Source organism: Carettochelys insculpta, chromosome 7, assembly GCF_033958435.1.
Source record: "Carettochelys insculpta isolate YL-2023 chromosome 7, ASM3395843v1, whole genome shotgun sequence".
Classification (NCBI taxonomy): Eukaryota; Metazoa; Chordata; order Testudines; family Carettochelyidae; genus Carettochelys; species Carettochelys insculpta.
In genome coordinates this window covers 42,937,413-42,963,191 of record NC_134143.1, presented here as the reverse complement: position 1 = coordinate 42,963,191, position 25,779 = coordinate 42,937,413, and the positions used below count along the sequence as shown (strand labels likewise).

The window sequence follows — 25,779 nt, the reverse complement described above, 5'->3', positions numbered from 1 at the left end:
CAAAAGACCAGCTAATGCTATTAACCACCATCTAAAACACAGTAAAGCTCTGCCCCTTAATACATTTATTAATGAAGCTGTTGGAAGTAAGACCTGTGCTTTGTGTGTGTCGATATTCAGTATTGGCACCTCAGCAGGCCCAGCCATGGGAGATTGGCTGGGACAGGGAGAACCTGCTGAGTACTGGCTCTTGTGTTTTAAAAAAAAAAAAAAAAAAAGCACCAAGTAGGACTACAGGAGGGTCTCAACATTCGCAAAGGTTCTGCGTTGGAAACCCTCGCGAATGTTCCATTCCACGAATATGGCAGCCCCTGGCTGCTGGTGCTCCTGCACAGGTCCCCAGGGGAAGCAGCAGCTGCCAGTGCAGCTGCCTGGAGCCCCGGGGGCAGCGGTGGCCCCTAGGAGGCAGCCACTCCAGCTGCTCGTGAATACATTGAATTCGTGAACCATAGGTTCACAAATATTGAGACTCTACCGTATCACTGAATTGGTGACTTTAAAAAGCATCAACAGCACCGGGACCACACATAGGAGGTCAAATTTCAGCACTCTGCCTCCCAAAAGTTGTCGTCCCCTGAGCTGGTGTCGTACATAGCAACGGTCAGGCTGCTTTAGCTTAGCACATGGGGACCAGCATTGCAAAGAGGCTGCAACAGGACTGAAGGAGTGCAAAGGTGAGTTCACCAGAGTCCCCTCTGAAGAACTATTATACATTGCTCTAACTGGTTATTTCACTTGATTTTTCCTCCTTGCAATACAAAGCAAAAACTAAATACATAACAATAAAATCGTTGATCATTTCAACTTTTTGCCCGTGGCTGGTGTGAAGCTACAGACATAGGAAGTGCAATGGAAACTAAACACCTGGTATTCACAGCTTCTCTGAATTTATCTCAAGAGTTTATTTTCAAGGTGTTTGGGGTACTATTGTGAAGAAACTCCTTGAAGTGGATAGGTTATAAAATGAGACCCACAATTTTACAGCTTCTCACTAAATATTACCGAAGGTTTTTCCAACCCCTGCAGCACTGGAACATAATGGATAATATTCATTCCTGGCAAAAGACGCCTCTCTTTTCATACACTAACCTAGACTTACCTCTAGGGCATGTTTATAAATGCCATCTTAGGGGAGAATTTGGATTTTGTCACATTTGGTATGCTCCCAAACATGTTTGGCAGAAGTAAGTATCAAAAACTTGAAATACTGACATACATTAATTGCATTTCTAGGGAAAAACAACTAATTCTGCTTACTTACATTTCTGGGATATTGCTCAGAGCTGAAGAAGTCCATTCTGCATGACTGGCTTGGTACCAAAACAAATTTGGTATCAAAAGTTAACTATGTTTTGTCCTTTCAGAAAGCCCAACATCGTTTATACTAATTTCATATGAAGTAAAATGTCTATATGCAGCTTCAGTGTAATTAGATTTAATACCTTAAATGTTCAATATAAGAGTGATTTGGGGAGATTTCAGACATGCTCAAACAAACTTGCGTATTGAAAGAAAAAGATGATGAAGTGGAACTCAGACCAAAAGAATAAAAATAACGATCCAGTATAGTTTGTGTGCATGTGAGCAGGTATATGTTGCTTAACTAATCAATGCAGAAGCGTAATGTAAGTTCTGATTTTTAAAGCCTATCATAGAACCCCATCAGACATTTTCCAAGCTTTCCTTACACTATACAAAGGATGACAAGTGTCAGTGCTTCATACAACTAGATTTAATAAGTCGTTATTACAGAAAAAATAAAGTCCAAACTACAAAGTTTAAGCAGTTGTAAGCACTAGCAGCATTGAGCTCCATGTTTAGTCACAGTACTGCAGTTCCATACAAGCATTAGTCCAAGCCAAAAAGGTAGAAGCCTTGTTAGGATTACTAGCAAAAACAATCCAAGAGAACATGTAATAAAAGTACAGTACATTTAAAATTAGTTAGCTGAAAAACAACTACAGAGACCTTAGCTGTGAATATTCTAAAAGTTATGTCCATTATTTTGACAGCAAAATTACAAATACCTAATACTTTATACCCCAACAGAACTACATCCAGAAAAAAACAGCTGAAATGATCATCCCATATTAGCACTCTGGTTTTCTACTTGTTGCTAAATTTTGTTCCCATGAAATTTAAATGTGCCAGAATTACACGATCATTATCGTTCCTGACCAGCTACCCATTTGGGGTATAGAGTAGTCACCAACATGAATATAAAATACTCTGTGGTATGACTGAACACTATAGCAGCTGAGATTGAGGAGAAAGTGTGTCCGGTTTAAAAGAAAAGTTGACATCATACAAACCCATGTAAGAAGCCACTACATTCAAGCCAGATTAAACAAGAGAGACATTTGTACAAATCTGTGACTAATCTTTCACTCATATCTTGCAAGTAGAGATGTCACAATACTGAAATATTAACATGGGAGCTTTTCCCACTTAAGCGCTTTTTTAAAAAAAAAACTAGCCTAACAGAGTGAAATCAGCAAGTTATTTGCTAACAGCGTATTTGCAATACAATTTATTTTACCCCCTGCCTAATGAGGAGGCTACAAAACACAAGCAAGTAGGCAGAAATCTAAGTATAAACTTTGTACCACTTAGGAAATTCTTTATTCCTCCTTCAGTCCTTAACCTCCTTTATGTTTTCAATTTGTTTATAGACCAATCTGTAGTACCTAATTTGAGACTAAATTTTACCTCACTATTCTAGCAATCTAGTCTATACGTTACTTATGGAACTGAATACCTGGTGGATGCACACAATGGCCCTACTCTGGACATTTCTTTTTAAAAGTTACAGGTGACATTTATCACATCACCAAAAATTAATTATGAAAAGTCATCAATAAACCAGCTGAAATAACTGATCTACCCAGAGAAGGCCATTGTATGCCCTGTGTACGCAACACCAGTTTCAAGCTGGATTGTTTTAGGCACCAGAGTAAAAAGTCACTGGCTCTGGGACGTGGGTTCTGCCCAGAGAATAGGAAAAGGAAAGAGTACAAGAGCAGCTGTGAAGAGAAGGTGAAGAGATGCTTTCATGACAGCCACAGATACGGCGTATGCAAGAGAGTAAAAAGGGACAAAAGAGAAAAGCAAATAAAGCTGAAAGAGATGCAGGCATGAACAAATTGTCTGATGTAGTGCTGATACGGGTTGCTGTGCTGTTACCCGAAAGTGACATGCATTATTTTGTGTTAACTATGTGGCTACCGACAATACTTTGGTAACACTATTGGAAAGTTACTTGTGTTAACATGTTTATTTCTTTTACATCTGTTACATGTCATCAAGGAAATATTATGAAAAAGAGAAGTTATTTAGGAAGGGGACAATTAAATAAAGATGGTGGCAGAAGAGACAAAGAGGATAGGGCAGATTTTCAGACATTCAACTGAAGACAGACTGTTTGAAAGAAGAGTTTAAATAAATTCTTAATTGAAAAAAGCAGTGGAGCATTATGCTGAACGGACAGGGTCATAAACCCATTATTTCAGTAGATTTCAGTTCGTCATAATAGCAATAGCATTCATCGGCACTGGTGTTGTATAAATCTAGATAGTGAACCGGTACTGTGACATCCCTATTATTTCCCTAAATCATAATGATAAAGGAAAGGCTTTTTCAAAATATCACATTTTTCTGCTTCATTCTGTCATTTTATTGCCCAATTATTCATTACATTTTCCAATCACTTTATATAACCAACCATTTTCATCATCGCCACACTATTGTAAACCACATCAGCAAGTTAATACATAAAGCTTTGCATTTCAAAAACTAGACACTTTAGTAACAATATTACAAAGGTTTTAGCTTCAAAAATAACTGAAAATGAAAAAAATAAACTTTAAAGAATTAGCATCATAAAATTAATTTATTCCAAGTAAAAATACAAAATAATATTAATGACATTGACCAGATATGAAAGTCTCTCCCAGAAATAACAATATTAATGGTTGATAAAGCACTCCTTAAAGAAAATATGAAATAAAAATGAAAAATATGTAAATATGTTTAATTTTTTTCTTAGCAAAAAATCCTTCTAAAAATAACAATGAAAATTTGTCTCAGTACAAAGGCTACATTACTATTGAAAATATACCAGCATGAAGAAAAGGTACATATTTGACAGTAGAAAAATGATCTTAGTGAATCACAATGTCTAAAGTCTGCAATGAAAATAAATCTGCAATAAAGATTTATGCCTTTTTTCTTTTCATTTTTCTTTTTTTTTTATACAAACAGTACAAACAGTATTGCACATAACAACAAATAGTCGAGGTTAGGTTAGCCTTCAAAATAATCGACTAGTTCAAGTCTCACAACAGAAAAGGCCACATTAGGACCTGTTGTACCCAGGGGCTTCTTAATCAAGCTGCAGTTCAGAACACCTTATTTTAAAAAATATTTTTGAAGGACCCTCTTAGTAGAACATTAATAACTCTGGGGCACATTCATGTACAAAACAAAAGGGAGCATGTTATAATTTAATAAACTAAAAAAGTTCTCTTTAAAAATACAAACAGAAGAACTCTCACAATTCTGGTCAGTCGTGCATAATCACACTCGATTATAAATATACAAATTAAGGGAAAATTTCTTCACCTTCTAGTCACAACTTTCAGCACCAAACAGAGTTTGTGTTTGCACATGTTCTTTAGTTTTAATCCAACTTTATGCTGTACTGTATATCTTCATCGGTCTCTCTCTTTCTCTGGGGTATGTGTGTACATGAAAGAGGGGAATTTCTTCAAAAAGATTTACTTCACATAATTAGGTAGATTTCTGTAGGTTAGCTATGATCTTTAATATTACAGGTATAAAGCTATAACTTCTTCATTTTCAAAAAACGCAAATAAGCATGAAAAAAATAAAGTTACCCATCTGTTAAATCATTTTCTTGCAGAATTAAATTAATATATATTTTTCTGAATAAACTTACTTAGAAAATATCATTTTCTTTCCTATATTTCAAAATTGAGGTATTGCAAAAGATCATGTCAGTCAGAAAGCATGCTTTTTTCTTTAAAAAAAATCATTGGCCAACTGTTGAAAACTGTCTAGATACAAAAAGTAGTGCATAACAAAATGTCTTTTACAGATGAAAAAAAAAAAAAAAAAAAAAGACATCTGGGCTGGAAAAAATAATATCACCCAAAAGCCCAGAAGTTACCTTGAAAGGGACAATTATAATAAGCATTTTAAACCAGTAAAAAACTATTTTTTCTTTTTTCAAAAACAGAAACTTTTCTTTCAAAGCCAATAATTGCAACTACACGTTGACAAAAAAACCTTACTAAATTAGACACAAACAAGGACATCACAACAAACAAAACCCAGAACATTTCAATCTACTATGCGGTGTCATATCCAGTCAGATTGTCCCCAGAACTGCAAAACAAAGTGGGGGGGAGGGGAAGAAGTGTACACATTCTCACAATCATAAGTACACCAAGTGTGTTTTTACGCTATTATCTACAGTCCCATAGGACATGCTAAATAAATGTCTACTGTGTTAGCAGGTCTTAATTATATTCAAGCATCACAGGATACATCCAGGGATCAAAGAGTTAACGCCATACCCAGAAACAAGAAATCTCATGTTAACGTGTGTGCAGACATTTCTTTAGCACCCCGCTTTTTCCCAACTTTCCTAAAAATGTGCCTAGTTTCTTAGTTTGACAGTCTATCTAATTGGTAGTGTATGTAAGCTATTATGAGCTCTTTGGTTTTCAGGACAAGATCTGCAGCTGCATAAATGGTGCAAGCATTAGGAGAAAGATTGTGACTAAGAGCTCATGTTTTGTTTGTTTATATGCCTGTTATAAACTGTCAAGAACGTGTTAATATTGAACAAGAGGTTTTAACAGTGACTTTTGATCACAGTACTAGACATAATCACTTTACTACATAAAATAAATTGCACAATATATACCAGAGCACCGCAAAGTACTTCATCTACCATCCACAAATTTGTTTTAAGAATATCCTACATCTACTTTTTATATTTGCTGTAATATAGGTCATCCTGTAATGGGCTGATCTTAATTTCAAAAGCATTACATTTACGGAGGCATGCCTTCCTCCAGTCAGTAATCATTTTTTCCCCTTTACTCAGTATTTCGTAGCCTACATAGAGTCTTAATTTGTGCATTTTGGGTCAGTTTTTATATTAGACATATATAAAATTTATTGCATGCAGGAACCTGATTAAGTAAACATGCAGTCAAAAATATTGACCTTCCTTGGAAGCTTTCTGTACGCTATACTGATCTCCTTTCAGCAGCCATCACTTTATTTTTAATCACATATTCATTTTTAAATTGATACCCTAGCCTGAATAGAGTATTATGGTATTAGTAATACCATTTTAATAGCAGCAAAAGCTATTGCAGCATACGTTTACATAACACTAAAAGACCTAAAAAACCCAAAAACAAAACAAAAAACAAAATCCCTCAGCAAAACAAAGAAAAAAAATCTGATCCAGCTTATGAGGTATCATCCTTACAAGTCAAGATGGAGAGCAACTAAAGGCTTAATTTCTTTAAGGGTTATTCCTACCTCTAAACTAACGATCACTGAATATTTGTTTACGTTTTTGCTACATCTGCCACCTATTTGTGAGTATTACCTTTGGTAAATCATCTGCTAGGGGCAAGTCTAAGTTTCTGAAAATAAGTGCATGCTCCAGTTTAAAAATAAAAATAATACTTATAATAAAAAAATCTTCATCACATACACATCAACCCAGTGGTGGCTGATGAGAATGGCAGTCTACATAATGTCACTAGTGACAAGTCTTGTGTAGGAAATTAAGGTACCAAGCAGATGTTTGTGTGAATCAAAGTGCAAAATCAGTACAGTTACACTCTGCCGGTTTGTATTATACTGGACACAGAGTTCAGTAATGTGACTGTAAATAATAATAATAGTAATAAAAAGACCCATATCTTCATTAAAGTCGAGGACAAATGCACAGATTTCCAGAACATTAAGCCCTGAGGCAGCGTTCTCTTCTTCTGCCCTCGATTTTATCTACTCCAGTACTTGCTGCTGGGTTTAAGCATAGGGTTCAGCTCCAGCGGAATGGGACATGGCGTGGCCGATCACCTCCCTCCTTCACCAGTGGCTTATGGAACTCTCGCCCAGCACGAGAGTGTATGCTTGCCCAGCAGTATTCACAGTAATACTGCAAACAGGTAACATTGGCACAGAAGAACGGAGCAAATTTTCCACCACAGCGAGTGCCCTGGCATTCATCACACATCTGATCATCCAACACATATGGCTTCACTTCCACCTGCAATGGGAAAAGAAAAGTTACTATAGGAAAGTAACATGCTTTACATAGTTCTTTCAAGTGCTGGTTTAAGGAACAGTATTTTGACAGGTTGTTTTGAAATGTTATTAATGCCTTTCAAGTTATGCTGGTTGAACCTCAAAAGGTTTTGTGGTTGAGATGCTTATTAAAACCACTTTGGTATGAACATTTGGCAGGATGTCCTATGAAAGAGTTTGCTTTGATAGCTTTCCATACTTCCTGCTTTCAACTAAGATTGAAATATGTGAAACTAGTTTCTCTGTCAGAATTTCTGCTTCTGGGTCTCTAAGCATCCGTTCTCCTGGATGCACATCAGAGTTAACTTTTTCCTGCTTCTTAAGTTATTGAACCTCAGAGGTTTGGGCAAGTTCTTGCACCAGTGGAAAGTTAAGATGATCGGACAAATACAATTACAAAATAAAACACCAACACCACAAGATGAAATACATTATCACAATTTGTATAATGCCTGGAAGATAGCTATTAACATTAGAAGTTTTCAAAAAACAGAAGTCTGAATGAACCCATGTTACTGTAGGTCCCAAAGGATGCCATGCTAATTGGTCTCATTCTTCTACATACATTAAGAATTTTTGTGACAAAAGGAATTGAGGAGCCTCTAAACTGGCAACAGAAGAATTAAAGGTGCAAGGCAGATGATATATTTACCTATAATTTTGTAGGGTGCAAATGGTCTACGTTAGCAGTTGATAAGATTATTTTGGATATTTTTAGTACCCAAAAGCCCTTTGGATTTATCTTAAATATGAACTATATATCCTATTAGTAAGCCTGTCATATGATTTAGCTTGGCTGACATTTCAGTGAAATAAGTGTTTGATATGGCATTGAGCAAAAATACTCACCCCACCACTTTATTATTCCCATAATCAGAGGATCTCAAAGAGCACTTTTTTCCCCAGACAGACAGTAATCCCATTCTACACCCCCCTTGGACTCTGACTTTACCACTTCTGCTGGGAAAACTTTTCTCAGCTGGGGCGGGGGGTGTGAAAAAGCCACAGCCCTGACCCATAAAAGTTTCACCAGCAGCAGTCCTGTGTGAACAGCACTCTGTTGGCAGGAGAGGCTCTCCTGCACATGCTGATAACACTGCTCATTGATGGTGCTTTACTTATGCCATGAGAAGAGTTCTCTCCTGATGGCAAAAGGCAGCTGCTCAGGAGACCTTACAGCGGCACAGTGAGAACAGTACAGTTATGCTGCTGTAAGGGTCCATAGTGCAGGTCTACTTTATGCCATTGTGTCCTGGGGCAATATAATGAGAGGCATACCAGCTGGGTAGGATACAAATTATCTTCCTGTCATCTGACTTCTGTGGCCATTGCACATGGATATCTTGACACAAGACTTGAATGAAGAATCAAGGGAGAGTTAGGGTCCTTTGGCTGAACAACCGTATACCATTTTGATGCACACTGAGGCCTTTATAACTTAGTTATCAATAAAACCAGCATAAACCTTTTGTAAATACAGGAGAGCTAGCATCTCTTCCTCTGTCCACAGGGAACTAACTTTACTCTTTACAGCAGAGTCCTATGAGAACGTACCACTTATGTTCCCCTCACTAAATACTCCTCCTTGTTGTCTATGCACACACAAGGCATATGGCTTTTGACTAAAATCCCTCTCCTACTGAGAGCTTCTATTTTTGAAGTTTATTTAAAGTGAGTTGTTACAATCATATCCATTGCAGCCGAAAATACACATGATCTCATTCATTCTGAAGATCAGATTTATTGCATTAATAAGATTTTCTTTCAATGCCTTTGACCTAGAAAAACTCAGTTTGGATCATGAGGCAAACTAAACTACTGGACAATTTAAAAAGTAGCTTCACATCTTAAACGTTAACTTGGCATCACTGCTAAAAATACCATTAGAAGTACTGTCATTTTTTCTCAGCCTCGAGATGCCCTATTTTCCCTTCACAAAGCACTAAAGTAATACCTTTAAGTTAAATGTACAATGACTCAATGTCAAGGTAATTATATTCTGAGCCTAATGTTAATACAATGCATTTGTGACAAAGGAGCGTGAGTCAAATTTAACACTGCTTTTTCCATTCATTTGAAAACTATTATATTTTAATTTGCAAAGCATTATATTTTATTCTTACTACTAGAAACTTCAAAAGTTTTACTTCCATGTCATGTATGGTTACAATTTTAACAACCTAAATCAGAAATTATGCAGTATTGTTGTAGTTGTGCTGGTTACTGGATATTAGAGACAAGGTGGGTAAGAGGTTATCTTGTTTTGACCCAATTTCTGTTGGTAAGAGAGAGACAAGCTTTCAAGCTTACACAGATCTCTTCTTCGGCTCCTTCTTCTTGAGCCCTGCATAAGTTCACAAGCTTGTCTTCTTCACCAACAGTAGTTGGTCCAATAAAAGATATTACCTCACCCACTTTGTCCTTAGTCAGAAATTGAAATCACATCCTTAAAAAATTTTCATCCTGCCCATCCCCACAAGCCACCTGGCTGCCAGTTTAATAATGCTGCATAGGGTCCCATAAATGCTAAGGACAGCTCTGTATACCAGAACCTCACAGTTACGAGCATCAGAGTTAGGGTGACAATATCTCCCCGTCCCAAACATGGGATGGGGAGATATGAGGGGAGGGGCAGCTCCTCTAAGCCCTGGGGATGCAGGAAGGAGGCCGCAGCTGCCTGCCCTCCCTGAGCCCTGGGCCGCAGCAGCCCCCAGTGCTCCTGGGAGCCCTAAAGTGGCGGCAGGGATGGGGCAGCCATGGTGCTCCCTGCCCCCACCTTCCCCGAGCACCAAGGAAGTGGCAGGGAGAGGGCAGCTGCCCATGCTCCCCCTATTTCCCTGAGCCTTGAGGAAGGGGCAAGTAGGCTAACCTGAGGGCTCCCTACTCTCCAGCCAGCAGATGCGGGTGGAAAATTCGTGACAATTAGTCCCTTTTCTACAATAAATCGGGACACCTTTATGACATCCCAAATATGGTACCGTCCCGGCAAGAACAGGACGGATTGTCACCCTGATCAGAGTTACAAACCGGCCGTCAAACACACCTCGGCCACATCTACACTACAACGATCTTTTGAGAGATGGTCTTCGGGACGACCTCTTCAGGAAGATCTTCTTTCAAAAGGTTACATCCACACACAAAAAAGCATATCGAAAGAATGAATCAATCTGTCAATAGAAAGCATCCACACAGCCCCTGCTCTTCCGAAAGACAGGCCAGGGATTGAAAAAATCCGGCGGTATGAGGACTCCTCTTTCGAAAAAAGGGCCTGCAGAGCGTCTACACGTGCTTCCCCCCGCCCCCACAAGAAGCTTTTGAAGGGAGGCATTCCGTGAGTGGAAGAGGGCCTCCAGAGGAGTTGCGTTCTTTCAATTTCGGATTGCAAGAGCGCATTTTGTGGGTGGACGCTCCTTTGAAAAATGGCCTGATTTTCTGAAAGACCTTGCAAGTGTAGATGCGGCCCTCATTTGGAACTGGAAGTAGGCAATCAGAAAGCAGCAGACCAAAAGAAAGACAAATGTGGTGTTCATACTGTGTTAAACTACTAAGAAGTAAAAGGAAAAGGAAAATCAGCATTTTTATGCTGGATCATAAAATTTCAAAGCTCTATTAAGTGAGCACACAATTGTAAACATTTGAAAGAACAACCTTAATGGTTTGTTCTGAGTTATGAACAGACTTAATTCTCAAGGTTTTCATAATGCTGATGTAAACGTAACATTTTTAGAGCAGTAGTGTCTAATTCTTTATATCTGCCAAAAATCTACAATTGCCTGTTCAATTAAATATACTGTAGTTAAAGAGCAACACATTCAGATGTCAGGAATTTTTAGTTTCTTTAAGGGCTGTAGAGGTTGACACCAAACAAAGCAGGAACTGATTTACTGAAATACCTTGACAAATATTTAAAACCCCAAAACTATAAAACCCTGAAATTTGAGAGAGTCAGTTTCAATTTTTGAAGTTCACCCACTTTATGATTTTTATCATAAGCTTCACTGTTTGGTCAGTAGGCATGGGAGTGGGGGAGCTGCAGCTCCCCACACACTCCTTAAAGGGCATTCTTACCCTCTGCACTCACTTCAAATGCCACAACCCTCTGCCCTTTTTCATGCACCCACAACACTTCAAGACTCTGCCCTCTGGCTCCCACAGCTCCAAGCATGACCCCTGCACCCCAAACCCCAATCCTCTGCCCCAGGACTGCACCCACCACATCACCACCCCTTGCCCTCAGCCCCGCCCCCGCCCCTAACTCTGTGTCCTGAGTCTTCTGTGCACCACCCCACAGCTAACACTTACATTTTACAGGTACTCTCACATTACACCTCTTTAACCTTGTGCCCTGTGCCCCTCGTGGGGTGGGGTGGGACAGCAATACAATAGTTCCTGTAAGAAATTTAAGTTACTTTCACCCTTGGCTTCCCAGCCCAGTGTGTGACTGTTGGTATAGACAGTCCCTTAGATTGTAACCTCTTGGAGAAGGGACTGTCTTTTCGTTCCGTTTGCGTAGGACCTAGCACAATGAGGTCCTGGTCCGTGACTAGGGGTCTTATGCACTACAGTTATTAAAAATTATTAAACATATTTTGACAACATGACTGATCTCCCATGAATGTTCCTTGGAGTCTTGTCTGTAAACCTTAATAATTCAGCCCTGCACCATAGGTCTGAATTGAAGACTAATTTTAAACAGGCAAACAATTTTGTGACTTGAGAAAGACAAGGGAGAGAAGGGCAACAATTTCTTCCCTATTTTTGAAGGCACATGCCTTTACAATGTCATTGAGAAAGGAGGACTTTTTGAATAGTTCTAAATGCATTAAATAGAGCTAAATAAGCAGAAGCTACTTTATCTTGTTTCTTATAATTTTGTTCTAGCTGCAAAGCTGTCATTCTCAAATACCTGTGCAAAGCAGGCAAAATAAAGCTGCAGTAGCTAAGCTTGAATGAGGCAGCTTTCAGATATGAAAGCAAAATATTCAAGACACATTAAATATTAAGTTAAATGGGAGACAAGATTTATGCAAAAGGGACTTGGTAAAGCAAAGAAGTGTAACTTTAACTGTGACTCATCTTAGTTACCTTCTATTTTAGTAATTGAAATAAAGGTGTCTTAGTGATTTACACTACACTACCTAGAACAGCTATAAAACTTTTATTCTAAAAAATTTATAAATGTTATAGGAAGTATTGTTACTACAAGTTGGTACCGAGTGCTATTCTACATGTCATACATATTACTGCTAGTATTAGGAACATTGTGTAAACTATACTCTATGCACTTCGGTTCTCTTTTATTGTTCTTGATGCCTATTTGATCTGAGGTCAAAAGAAGGGGAAAAATGAAAGTAATCTCCCAAACTCCATCCCCATCTGCCTGCTCATTTCAGAAAGATACTAGCTGTGGCAAGCAGTGTTCCTTCTCATTTTTTAATTCCCCGAGTGGAATGAATTTTCTTCTGTGCTCCAGTGTGGATGTGATTTGACATACCACTTTCATGTTGGTGCACATAACCAAATTCATGTGGCAGGGAAGGACCAAGGGGTTGTGAGTGTGGAATGGCACTAAAGGGCGGTGGCAGAGGGCTGGGGTGCAGAATTGTGAGGACTCTGCCTCAGGGTGTGGCCTCTAGGGTGAGGGTGGGGTTGCAGGTCTCAAGGCTGGACAGAGGGTTGGGGAGCAAGGGCTCTGGCTTAGGGTGCAGGTGTGGTTTGAGATGCAGAAGGGGGCTCCATGTTTGGAGGGCGCTCAGAGCCGGAGGTTGGGTGCAAAAGGGGTACGGGCAAGTGCTCAGGGCTGGCGGGGGTGGGGGTATTCAGTGGAGCATGGGGCTGGAGCTCGGGCCATATGCAGACACAGGGATATACGTGCATTTGGCTAACCTTGAAAAAAGGCAAACTGAACAGTACAGTAAAAGCTCAGTTATCCAGCACCCATATAACGGGCACATTCCTCTAACTGGCACGCTGCCTGGCTGGGGGAAAAATGTGGAGCGGGGGGGGGGAAGGGAGAGTGGGGCCAGCTGCAGCCTCAGCTTGAATATCCAGCACATTTTATTACCCGGGATGCTGGATAATAAAGCTTTTACTGTATTTGCACACTTATGTAAGGTAGAAGAACTATCTAAAATGGAAGCTCAGATTCTGGAGCAGCCAAAAGGAAGGAGGACTAGTTGTAGAACTCTGAGCTGGCCCCAACTGATAGTTATATCTCAAAGTTTATATTACAATTATTGATAATGTTTTATATTGTTGTAATTTATACCAAAGGATTCCAAACTTGGTTACAAATGTGAAGTTTAAAAGCTGATCTGAACCATCTCACTCTGACTCTTGCCATAGGAGTTTTTCTGGTAAGATTTCCAGTATTCACTAGTTAGAAATACGACAGAAATACTGGTATGTGCAGCAGGCCCAACAGCCATTGTATGTGTGGGAGACCCAGCTCTGCATCACCGTAAGGGGCAGAGCCTCAGGCAGAAGTGGTGGGCAGCACCGCCCAGACCATGGAGCACCCTCCTGATTCTCAGAGCCGCATGGAATGGCACTCCAGTGGCAATTCAGAGGGTCCTGAGGCGCCAGCCACGGATGCTGCCACAGTAGCAGTGTTGGTGACCAGAAGCTCTGGGTCCCTTTGAATCTCCAGGCCCTGGGGCAATTACCCCCTTTGCTTCCCTCCTCCTTGTCAATAGTCCTGGGCATTTATGTCACTTGTCATGGCTGAAACGAGCAAAAATAGAGGCACATCAGGAACAATATCAATAATTTTTCCCTTCTCCCCTTCCGTTTATGTCAGCAAAGGTTCAGTTCAAGTATTGAGAAAAGATGAGGACAAGTAATTTTAGTTTTCTGAATACAAACACATGCATCAGCTTGCCACCTTTATAGTTCAAATTAAAGAAACAGCCAACCCTGTATCTGATGATTATATACATTGCAGTGAACACTGTCTTTTGTTACATTATTACAAATGTTCTAGGTCCTCAAAAACATAGAACCATAGAATCCTAGGGCTGGAAGGGACCTCAGGAGGTTGAGTCCAGCCCCCTCCTTCAAGCAGGATCAACCCCAAGTAAGTCATCCCAGCCAGAACCTTGTCAAGCCAGGCCTTAAAAACCTCAAGGAATGGAGAATCCGCCACCTCTCTAGGCAATGCATTCCAATGCTTCACCACCCTCCTGGTGAAGTAGTTTTTCCTTATATCCAACCTACTCCTCTCTCTCTAACTTCAGACCATTGCTCCTTGTTCTGCCATCTGTCACCACTAAGAACAATTTCTCTCCATCCTCTTTCGAGTGCCCCTTCAGGAAGTTGAAGGCTGCTATTAAATCACCCCTCAGCCTTCTCTTCTGAAAACTAAATAAGCCCAAATCCCTTGGCCTCTCCTCATAGGCCATGTGCTCCAGCCCCTTAACACCACGATTATCTATACTGTTTCACTAGCCATAGACAAAGTTTTACATCTAGCAATCGTCTATATAAGTAACTGCCATAATCCTCCATGGTTATGCACAGTTTCATTTCTGAACACCTGTCCCCAGATGTCCTAAAATGATACAAAGAAATTGCTCCATTTTAATAATGAATTTCAGAAGTAAATTTTTGCTTCTCAAAACTAATATCCTTTAATGGGCATGAAATCTGAAGGTTCAGAAGAAGTATTTGTCTCCTGGGGGATAAGCTAAATTTTCATGTAAGTTTGAACTTGGAGAACTTCAACAAACACACATTCTTAACTTGTTATATGGATTTTCTCAGTCATTTTTGACTTAGTATTTCATATGAAGGTAACAATAACAGCTTGAATTTATATGACTTCCTTTCAGAGATCTGTTAGTGTTTTGCTAAGCAGAAAATAAGCCTCAAGACACTTTTGAGCTCAGTGACACCTATGACCATGGATCTCTTGACTTTTGGGAAACCCATTTCCTTATTCACTACTAACACCAGGGCTACATCTACACTAGCCCAAAACTTCAAAATGGCCCATGCAAATGGCCATTTTGAAGTTTACTAATGAAGCACTGAAATACATATTCAGCGCCCCATTAGAATGCCGGCGGCCACAGCACTTCAAAATTGCCATGGCTCACCACCGCACAGCTCATGCAGATGGGGCTCCTTTTCGAAAGGATCCTGGCAACTTCGAAATCCCCTTATTCCTATCTGCTGTTAGGAATAAGGGGATTTCGAAGTTGCCAGGGTCCTTTCGAAAAGGACCCCCCCATCTGGATGAGCCACGCGGCAGCAAGCCGCAGCAATTTTGAAGTGCCGTGGACGCCAGCATTCTAAAGAGGCAGTGAATACGTATTTCAGTGCTTCATTAGTAAACTTTGAAATGGTCATTTCAAAGTTTTGGGTTAGCGTAGGCATGGCCCAGAGAAGCCAGAAACTCTATCCCAGCCAGTGAGCAAGGAAAAAAGAACATTCTTTTGCAGACAACAAAGCTAGCAAATTCTGCCATGCTTCACTTTCAAAAAAGGCAAACCAAACCAAACAGACATGTAGCCAACTATTCCCCACCTTTTTTCTTAAGCTTGATATTTAGGCCCGCCATTTTCATCATGTTTTGGCTCCTTGGGTAAGCTTTTAAAGAATTGTCAAATATGTGACTACAGCCTACAATATCCTGCCACACAATATTGAAAAAGAACCTTTTTAGCTCCTGTATAACATCCTCAACAGCAACCATTCCATTCCGTGTTGTTTTACTTACCCGTTTATCAATGTCATTATGTTGCAGCTGGACAAAGCGAGCACTAATAGCAGCAATATAGCTCTGCTGATTGGAGAAAGCCACTCTGCCAGCACCTTTTGGGTACTTTAGTTCCGGGTCCGTATCAATGCCAGCGTAGCAGACACCTCCATACAAACGATCCATGATCATCGCCAGTTCGACTGTGAAAACACAATTATTAAATATTGGAGACTCAATGTTACAAAAGGTTTCATGCACGGCCTGCAACTTATAAAATAGTCTATTTGCCCCAGTTCCAGTACTTCAGGAGAATAGTCAATGAATGTGAAAGTTGGATTAGCCAAAAAATATAACAATCCCCATCTGAAATACACTGAATTGCAAAGAAATTGGTGAAGGTGGTTACATACCCTAAGCAGAGTGTTTCATCAGTTACTTATTATATTGACACAAAACAAAATGCATTAGTGCAATGCGGATGTTGAACAATTACAAATTACATGGTCATAAAATGCTGTTCCTCTCCCTCACCCCCAACAGTAAGGTTAACTCAGCCCTAATGCGCCATGTATATTGATAGTATATGTTTACTGCTAAAAACAGCAATATACAAGCTATACATTAATGAGCAAAATGGAAATAAAAACACAGCATGTGTATATAACAGAGTCAGAGTGGCCGATGGAACCTTGGTTTTTGCATTTCCTGACTTACTTTAACCACTTGGTCTTAGAGATACATTTACGTACTTGGGGGGTTTGCATGATCTAATCACCTAGATACACTTAGCTAAATGCACCATCAAAGAAGCGTGTATCCTTTGTATGTAAATATCAAAAGGTCTTAATCTTGTCACGTGAAACATGATGCATTGACCATGTCTGCTCTAAGTAAGTTAGGGCCTTATCCACTGAAGTTAATTGGAACTACGACTATGTTCATTACAGACTTATTGGGTATTGGGCCAGATTCTTAAAGAATGTTATTCTTCCCCGTAAGAAAAGGAAAATGTTATTCTTCCCCTATTTCAAACTTCAGCATGGATTATATAAACATACACGCATGCAAATAGGAGAGATTTTTAAGAGAGACATTGAATCCTGCCAGAACTTTTCCAAACTGTAAGGTATTCTTAGTACCACCACACAAGCTGTTTTAGGTTATTACAAATTAAAAGAACTCCCCACAAATGACAAACAGAAAGGGCAACTAGTCTAAACAATCAATTGACACAATACAAAATTAGAATATATAATCAGAGGACAACTGCTCAAAAACCAACATATAACATAATGCAACACCCAAAGCAGTAACTGCAAGAACAACCTTACCAATCAACGAACATAAGCAATCCAGAACATCCAACAGCTAATACAATCCAAACAGTACAAAGCACCATTTCAAACCATTATTTAAAAAAACAAGTCAGATGTTATATCAACTGAATAACTTGACTGTGGATGGCATGACTAGAAACTTGCTGTAGTTAGGGAAGACGTACCAAAAGCCATTTCTAGTCCAATTTTTGTCATTCAAAGTATGGCACAACTTAGAACATGATCATAATTCTCAAGTCACACTTCCCACCGTATTTTCTTCCCTATATAGCACACATGGTGTGACAAACCTATTTTACGTCAGTGTCACAAAAATCTCTTAAGTCTGAGTGTTTTCAAATGGTGGAGAGAGGTTAATTAGCGGCATGCTAAATGGTTTCTCCGTAGAAAATTAATGATTTTATTTAACCATTTCATTGCCTTGTCACACCATACATGTTACCATGAAGCAACATGCTGTAGGGATAAAGGGAAGCTTAATCTTTGGCCTCAGACAATTCAAGTTTATCAAAACAGAAAAGCAGTCCAGTAGCACTTTAAAGACTAACAAAATAGTTTATTAGGTGGTGAGCTTCGGTGGGACAGACCCACTTCAGACCACATGGACTGCTTTTGTGTTTTGATAGAATATAGACTAACACGGCTAGCTCTCCTGTTCCAATCCAAGTTTAGTTATCTAAGCAAAACAATGCTTCTCTAACGTGAATATGTTTAGGCATCTGGATTATAGACCTGTAATCTAACCTTACTGCAATTTGGTAGCTACTTACTCTTGGCACTCAAGAGGTATCTTGTAACAATCATTTGGAACTCTGGAAAGGCAGGGACTTCTAAGTATACCTAAAACAATAAATCCTGTACTAGAGAGAAGAGAGGTATCTTACTGCTTCTATTGCTATTTTTTAATAACTGGTTGTGAGGAACTCCATAGGATTACAATCTATGTTTGCCATATTGACAACATGCAAGAGTATGCCTTAAATTTCAGTTGCAAAGGTCACTAAATTTTTTCTCAAACTTCTGCTTTTCCAAAATTCATTGTTCTTGTCCCAATATTTGCAGAAATAGAGTCTTAGTACTACAGGGGCAACAGAAAAATATCACTAGGGAAAACATGCTTAATTTCATAGAATCATAGAACAATAGAGCTGGGAGAAACTTAAGAAGCCATCAAGTCCAGTCCCCTGCCCAAGGCAGGGCCAAACTCCATCAGATCAGCCCAGGCAGGGCTTTATCGAGCCGAGACTTAAACACCTCTACGGATGGAGACTCCACTACTTCCCTGGGTAGACCATTCCAATGCTTCACCACCCTTCTAGTGAAAAAGTTTTTCCTAATATTCAACCTGGACCTTCCTAACTGCAACTTGAGATCATTGTTCTGTGTTCTGCCATCTGTGACCACTGTGAACAGCCTCTCTCCAGCCTCTTTGCAACCTCCTTTCAGTAAGTTTAAGACTGTTACCAAATCCCCCCTCAGTCTTCTCTTCTGCAGACTGAACAGACCCAATTCCTTCAACTGTTCATCATAGGTCATATGCTCCAGCCCCCTAATTATTGTGGTCTCCCTCTGCTGGGCCCTCTCCAGTGTGTCCACATCCTTCCTGTAATTGGGGCCCAGAACTGGACACGGTACTCCAGATCTGGCCTCACCAAAGCCAAATAAAGAGGAATAATCACTTCTCTGGATCTACTGGCAAGGCTCCTCTTGATGCAACCTAATATGCCATTAACCTTCTTGGCTACAATGGCACACTGTTGACTCATGTCCCACTTCTTGTCCACTACAACTCCCAAGCCCTTTTCTGCAGAACTACTACTAAGCCAGTTGGACCCCAGCCTGTAACAATGCTTGGGATTCTTCCGGCCCAAGTGCAGGACTCTGCACTTGGCCTTATTGAACCTCAACACATTTCTTGTGGCCCAGTCGTCCAATTTGCCTAAGTCACTCTGGACCCCATCCCTACCCTCCAGCGTATCTACCACTCTCCCTAGCTTAGTGTCATCTGCAAACTTGCTGAGGGTGCAATCCAACCCCTCATCCACGTCATTGATAAATATGTTGAACAGAACCAGACCCAGAACTGAACCTTGGGGCACTCCACTAGAAACTGACCACCATCCTGACATCGAGCCGTTGATCACTACCTGCTAGGCCCAACCTTCTAGCCAGCTTTCTATCCATCTTACCATCCATTTATCCAATCCACATTCCTTTAAACTTGCTGACAAGAATATTGTGGGAGACTATCAAAAGCTTTGCTAAAGTCAAGATGAAATCACATCCATTGATTTTCCCCTATCCGCAGAGCCAGTTATCTTATCGTAGAAACTAATCAGATTGGTCAGGCATGACTTGCCCTTCATGAATCCATGCTGACTATTCCTGATCACTTTCCCCTCCTGCAATTGCCCCAAAATGACTTTCTTGAGGAGCCCCTCCATGATTTTTCCAGGGACTGATGTAAGACTGACTGGCCTGTAGTTCCCTGGATCCTCCTTCTTCCCTTTTTTAAGGATGGGCACTACATTTGCCTTTTTCCAATCATCCGGGATCTCTCCTGATCTCCACGACTTTTCAAAGATAATGGCCAAGGGCTTGTCAATGACACATGCCAACTCCCTCAGAGCCCTCAGATGAATTAGGTCCAGGCCCATGGATTTATACATGTTTAGCTTTTTTAGCTAGCTCCTAACCTGTTCTTTCCCCACCAAAGGCTGTCCACCCTCATCCCACAGTGCATCACTTATCGCATTAGTCTGGGAGCTGTCAGTGCCCATGAAGACAGAGGCAAAGAAAGCTTTCCCTACATCATCTGTCACTGGGTTACCTCCCTCATCCAGTAGGGGTCCCACACCCTCTCTGATCACCTTCTGCTTGCTAACATGCCTGTAGAAACTTTTCTTGTTATTCTTCACATGCCTCGCGAGTTGCAATTGCAGTTGCACTTTCGCCATCCTGATAACTGCCCTGCATTCTCGAGATACACATTTATATCTCTCCCTAGACATCTGTCCAAGTTTCCACTTTTTGTAAGCTCCCTTTTTGTGCCTAAGTTTTCCAAGGATTTTCCCAGTAAGCCAGTCTGGTCTCCTACCATATTTACTTCTCTTGCTGCACGTTGGGACGGTTTCCTTCTGCACCTTCAACAGGGCTTCCTTAAAATACTGCCAGTTTTCCTGGACTCCTTTTCCCTTCATGGTAGCATCTCAGGGGATTCTGCCTATCAGGTTCCTGAAGGAGTCAAAGTCCGCTTTTCTGAAGCCCAAGGTGTGCACTTTACTGCTCTCTTTCCTTCCTTTGGTCAGGATCCTGAAGTCTACCACCTCATGATCACTGCTTCCCAGGTTGTCACCCACCTCTACCTTCCCTATTAGTTCCTTCCTGTATGTAAGCAGCAGGTCAAGCTGTGCACGACTTCTGGTCGGGTCCTTCAGCACTTGTATCAAGAAATGATCCCCAACATTCTCCAGAAACTTCCTGGACTGCCATAATGGTCTCCCAAAAGATGTCAGGGTAATTAAAGTGCCCCATGGTAACGACAGCCTATGATCTGGAAACTTCTGAGTTGTCCAAGAAAAGCCTCATCTACCTCATCATCCTGATTTGGCAGCCTGTAGCAGACACTAATCACCACACCTCCAGAGTTGCATACACTACTAAGCTTGACCCATAGATTCTCAACAGGCTTTTCTCCCTCTATGTACTGGAGTTCCAAGAAATCATAGTGCTCTCTCACGTACAGTGCAACTCCTCCTCCTTTTCTTAGGCTTTGATACAATTAAGATTATGCTTTGGAAAGAGAAGACAGCAAAACAATTGAAAAGAAAAGTACAGAATCAGAGTAGATAAATGGGATGGAAATGTGCAATATTTCAAATGTGCGTTGTATGTCACTAGGGATTCTTATATATTTTAAATTAAACAAACATTTAGATTCTGCAGATGGTGCCTTTTGGATTCTTAAGGTTTTTGTAAATCTAGCAGCAGCCTTGAGTTCTTTTAAGTTTTTATCTTGCTGTCTTCTGACAAGCTTTTATCAGCTCAGAGGCTAATCTGGATTACATATTTCATCTACAAAAACTGGAATTTAAAGTGATCTAAAATAGGCTAGATATGTTTTTAAAACACCCTCTACTGTATCTTTTACAAAAAGAGAAAACAAATCTCTTCCTCAAAGCTGCATTAGCCCAACAATGGCAAACCACCAGAAGTAGACTAATATTTTGGCACCATGTAAAAGCTTCACAGACATTAAGGCCAGAAGGGAATCTTTGTGATCATCTAACAATTTTCTGCATATTGCAGGCCACAGACCGCACACAACCATTCCTGTAATATACCCATAACCTCTGGCTGAGTTCCAGAAGTCCTCAGAGCATGACTTAAGGAGTTCCACTCTATGTCTAAGAAGGAGTCTTAAGGTGTTAGTTTCTAGATATAAAAATTCAGGCAAGGAACCAGTTTTACTAGTGATATGTTCAGCTTCAAGCAAATATTACACTACAGCTAACAATAAACATTTTGTTTACTCTATGTACTTTATATTCATTACAGTTATACCAAAACACCATTTGCAATGATGTCCTGTGGTGACTCTCAATAATGTTTCACAGACTAAGGTCCCTCTATGCTATTAGAGCTTACAACAGTACGGAGTGCATAGCTATGCCAACATAACCCAGTAGCACAGATGCAGGCTACAGCAATTAGGAGGGTTTTTTCTTTGCTGGAGAATATCACTTCCCCAATCAACAGTGGCTAGGTCTTTGGGATGGAAACATTCTTCTCCTGAACAATGCAGCCCTGAAGTCCCTCCTGCACTGTTCCAAACCATGACACCCCAGTTTGAGCAAAAGCCTGCACACATTGGGTTGCCTTTGCTCTTAACAACCCCCATAATAAACACAAGCACCTCCACTATATCCATTTGGCAGACTCCCACACTCCAACCACAAAATACCACTTGGGCAGCAAGTCCCAATGTTCCAAAGTTCTCCTCAAGCTTCTCTCCCAGTCACATCCTACAGCAGGGTCCAGCAGCGCCCTCTAGCCAGGCCCGCCAACAGCAAATCCAGGCTCCCAGGCAGAATAGGCAATGGGCCCCATGCATCCACAAGCTGTGGACGCAGTCTGCCTGACATTTGGGTGGCACCAAGCCTGCCCTGGCCGGTGTCCAACAGCTGCACTGCTGGGCACACACTCTTGCAGCACAGACAGGGCTTCCACATGTCCACCCTGTTTAATTGTGCAAACCCCAAAACTTTGCCCTGCCCTTTCCCTCAGGCCTTACCCCAGCACAACCCTTCTCCAAGGCCCAGACCTGCCTTCAGCTTCCTCCCAGTCTCCAGGAAAAGCTGTGTAACCTCCCCTTCCTACTCTCCATGTGGGAGCCAATGACACAGCAAAGAATGACCTTGAGCAGATCACTACAGATATGTAACTCTGGGAAGACACATCAAGGTATACGGAGCACAAGTGGTGTTCTCATACACCCCCCAGTTAAAGGAGGGACCCAGGTAGGGATCACTGAACCAGAAATAAATGCATGGTTGTGCAGGTGGTGTCAGAGAGAGAGGGCTTTGGTTTCTTCGACCATGGGATTCTGTTTTGGGAACAGGGATTGCTAGGAAGAGATGAGATTCACCTAACGAAGAGAGGGAAGAGCATCTTTGCAGGCAGGCTTGCAAACCTAGTGAGGAAGGCTTTAAACTAGGTTTGTCGGGGGACTGTGACACAAACCCTGAGGTAAATGGCAAAGGAGGAAGGAAAAACAAAGGAGGAACCCTGATTCAAAAGGAGAAGGCAGGCCACTCAACTAGTTCTCTAAGGTGTTTGTACACAAATGCAAGAAGCCTGAGAAACAAGAATTAGAGGCCCTGGCACACTCAAAGGAGTAAGAGGTGGTTGGAATAATGGTGACTTGGTGAGATGACTCACGTAACCGGAGCACTGGCATAGAAGGGTATAAACTGTTCAGGAAGGACAGGCGGGGGGAAAAGGAGGAGGAGGAGGTGCTGTATGAGAGGGAGCAATGTGATTGCTGAGAACTCCCAGATATGGAGGGAGAAAAGCCAGTTGAGAGTCTCTGGATTAAGTTTAGAGGCAGGAGAACCAGAGGTGATGTTGTGGTTGATGTCTGCTATAGATCGCCAGATCAGGTAGATGAGGATTTTTTCAGAAAACTAAGAGAAGCTTCCCAATCACAGGCCCTGGTTCTCATGGGAGACTTGAGCCACCCTGACATGCATTGGGAGACCAATACAGCAGTACACAGACAATCCAGGAAATTTTTGGAGAATGTTGGGGATAACTTATTGGTATAAGCGCTAAAAGAGCCGACTCTGGGCCGTGTGCAGCTTGATCTGCTGCTCACAAACAGGGAAGAACTAGTAGGAGAAATAGAAGTTGGTGGCAATCTGGACTGTAGGGATCATGCGATGGTGGATTTCAGGATCCTGACAAAAGGAAGGAAGGTGAACAGTAAAATACAGACCCTTGATTTCAGAAGAGCAAACATTGATTCCCTGAGAGAACTGATGGGCAGGATCCCCATGGAAGCTAATATGATGGGGAAAGGTGTTCAGGAGAACTGGCAGTATTTTAAAGAAGCCTTATTGAAGGCACAGGAGCAAACCATCCCGATGCAGTCAGAAAAGCAAATATGGTAGGCAACCAGCTTGGCTTACCAGGGAAAACCTTGGAAAGTTTAAACTCAAAAAGAATGCATATAAGTGGAAATATGGACAATGCCAGAGAGTAATCAGAAAAGTGAAAGCACCATTGGAACTGAAGGTAGCAAAGGATGTGAAGGGTGACAAGAAAGATTTTTACAGACATGTTAACAATAAGAGGGTGATCAGAGAGGGTGTGGGGCCATTACTGGATGAGGGAGGTAACCTGGTGACAGACAATGTGGGGAAAAGCTGAATATTCAGTGCTTTTTTTGCCTCTGTCTTCACGGACCAGGTCAGCTCCCAGACTACTGCATTAGGCAAGGCAGTATGGGAAGGAGCTGGGCAGCTCTTGGTGGGGAAAGAACAGGTTAAGGGCTATTTAGAAAAGCTAGACACACAAATCCTTGTGTCAGGATTTAACGCATCCAAGGGTATTGAGGGAATTGGCAAATGTCATCACAGAGCCTTTGGCCAATAACTTTGAAAATCTGTGGAGATTGGGAGAGGTCCCAGATGACAGGAAAAAGGCAAATATAGTGCCCATGTTTAAGAAAGTAAAGGAAGACAATCCAGGGAACTATAGACCACTCAGCCTTACCTCAGTCCCCTGAGAAGTCATGGAGGGGATCCACCAGAAATCCATTTTGAAGCACGTGGAAGAGTAAATAGAAAATGACAGTATAAAATGGTCCTGACGGCCAAGGAAGCAAAGTTCAGTCTGACTGGCGTCTCATATCAGGACACACATGGACAATGGCTGGAGAATGGCAAACTGATGACCAGTGTTCCCTCTAATCTTTTTCATCCATGTGCAGAATGAATATTTGTATACACACTGAGACATAGGAGAAGGTGCACAATCAGTAGAAACAAAACCTGTGGGTTTATCTGTGGGCATTCTGCTAATCAGCTGGGTGATATCAGAATCGCTCCTGAGCAGCTGGACAAGCGCACAGCTTACAGGGAACACTGCTGACAACCCTGAAGCCTAGGTACATGCCCTTGAAGGCAAGGTAACAGAAAAATGCAAAACCAGATGTGGGAAAACCCCCAGGGACAAGTATCGAAACGCTGATGAGCTAAAATGAATTAATGACGACTGCATGAACATTGTAAAATCCATAGCCTCAAAATTAGGGACTAACAACTATGCGAAAAGCATGTGTTGTCACAGCTCTCTGGGTTCCATCCTTGCATCATGACCAGCAGAACCCAACTTCTCCACTCAGGCCCAATCTAACTGGCCATTCAATTGGTCTGAGCTACAGAATGGTACATATAAAAATGTTGGCGGGGCAGGCATGCATGCATGCCTAATTGCATATGTTGCTTTTCAAGATGCATTCTCAATAAGCGTGGCGTGTTGCCTTTTCTCTTGAAAAAGAGTCCATGTGATTCTTACAAGCATAATTGCTGAGCTGGGAGCAAGAAGAGGGCTGCCTGCTAGGACCCTCTTGGTTCTCCTCTCTCAGTTATTGAGGCTCTGGATCAAAGTAACTGAGTTGAAGACCAGAAGGGACCACTACCTCATCTAGTCAGGCCTCCTGTATATCACTGGCCAGCACCAACTAGTATCTGCACGCTAAATCAAGCGATGAAAATTAGACTAGTGAAAAGTAGCCAAAGCAAGAGGTGCAGGTACCCAAGAGGAATCTCTGAGCTGCCTCTTCCTGTTCATAAGATCACAATACTTTTATTGGTGCCTCCA

At 41.2% G+C, this 25,779-nt stretch overlaps 1 protein-coding gene across 10 annotated transcripts in view; it reads right to left on the bottom strand.

Annotated features, from left to right (window-relative positions):
- Positions 1 to 3,646: 3,646 nt before the first annotated feature.
- Positions 3,647 to 25,779, bottom strand: part of CPEB3 (cytoplasmic polyadenylation element binding protein 3) — a 187,830-nt gene continuing 165,697 nt past the window's right edge. For all 10 annotated transcript variants that reach the window (XM_075000408.1, XM_075000405.1, XM_075000412.1 and 7 more), the window contains 2 exons: positions 16,076 to 16,257; positions 3,647 to 7,318 (listed from right to left, as the gene is read on the bottom strand). In XM_075000408.1, coding sequence (XP_074856509.1) covers positions 7,091 to 7,318; positions 16,076 to 16,257 — 410 coding nt within the window. In that variant the 3' untranslated portion in view covers positions 3,647 to 7,090. The remainder of the gene's footprint in view (positions 7,319 to 16,075; positions 16,258 to 25,779) is intronic.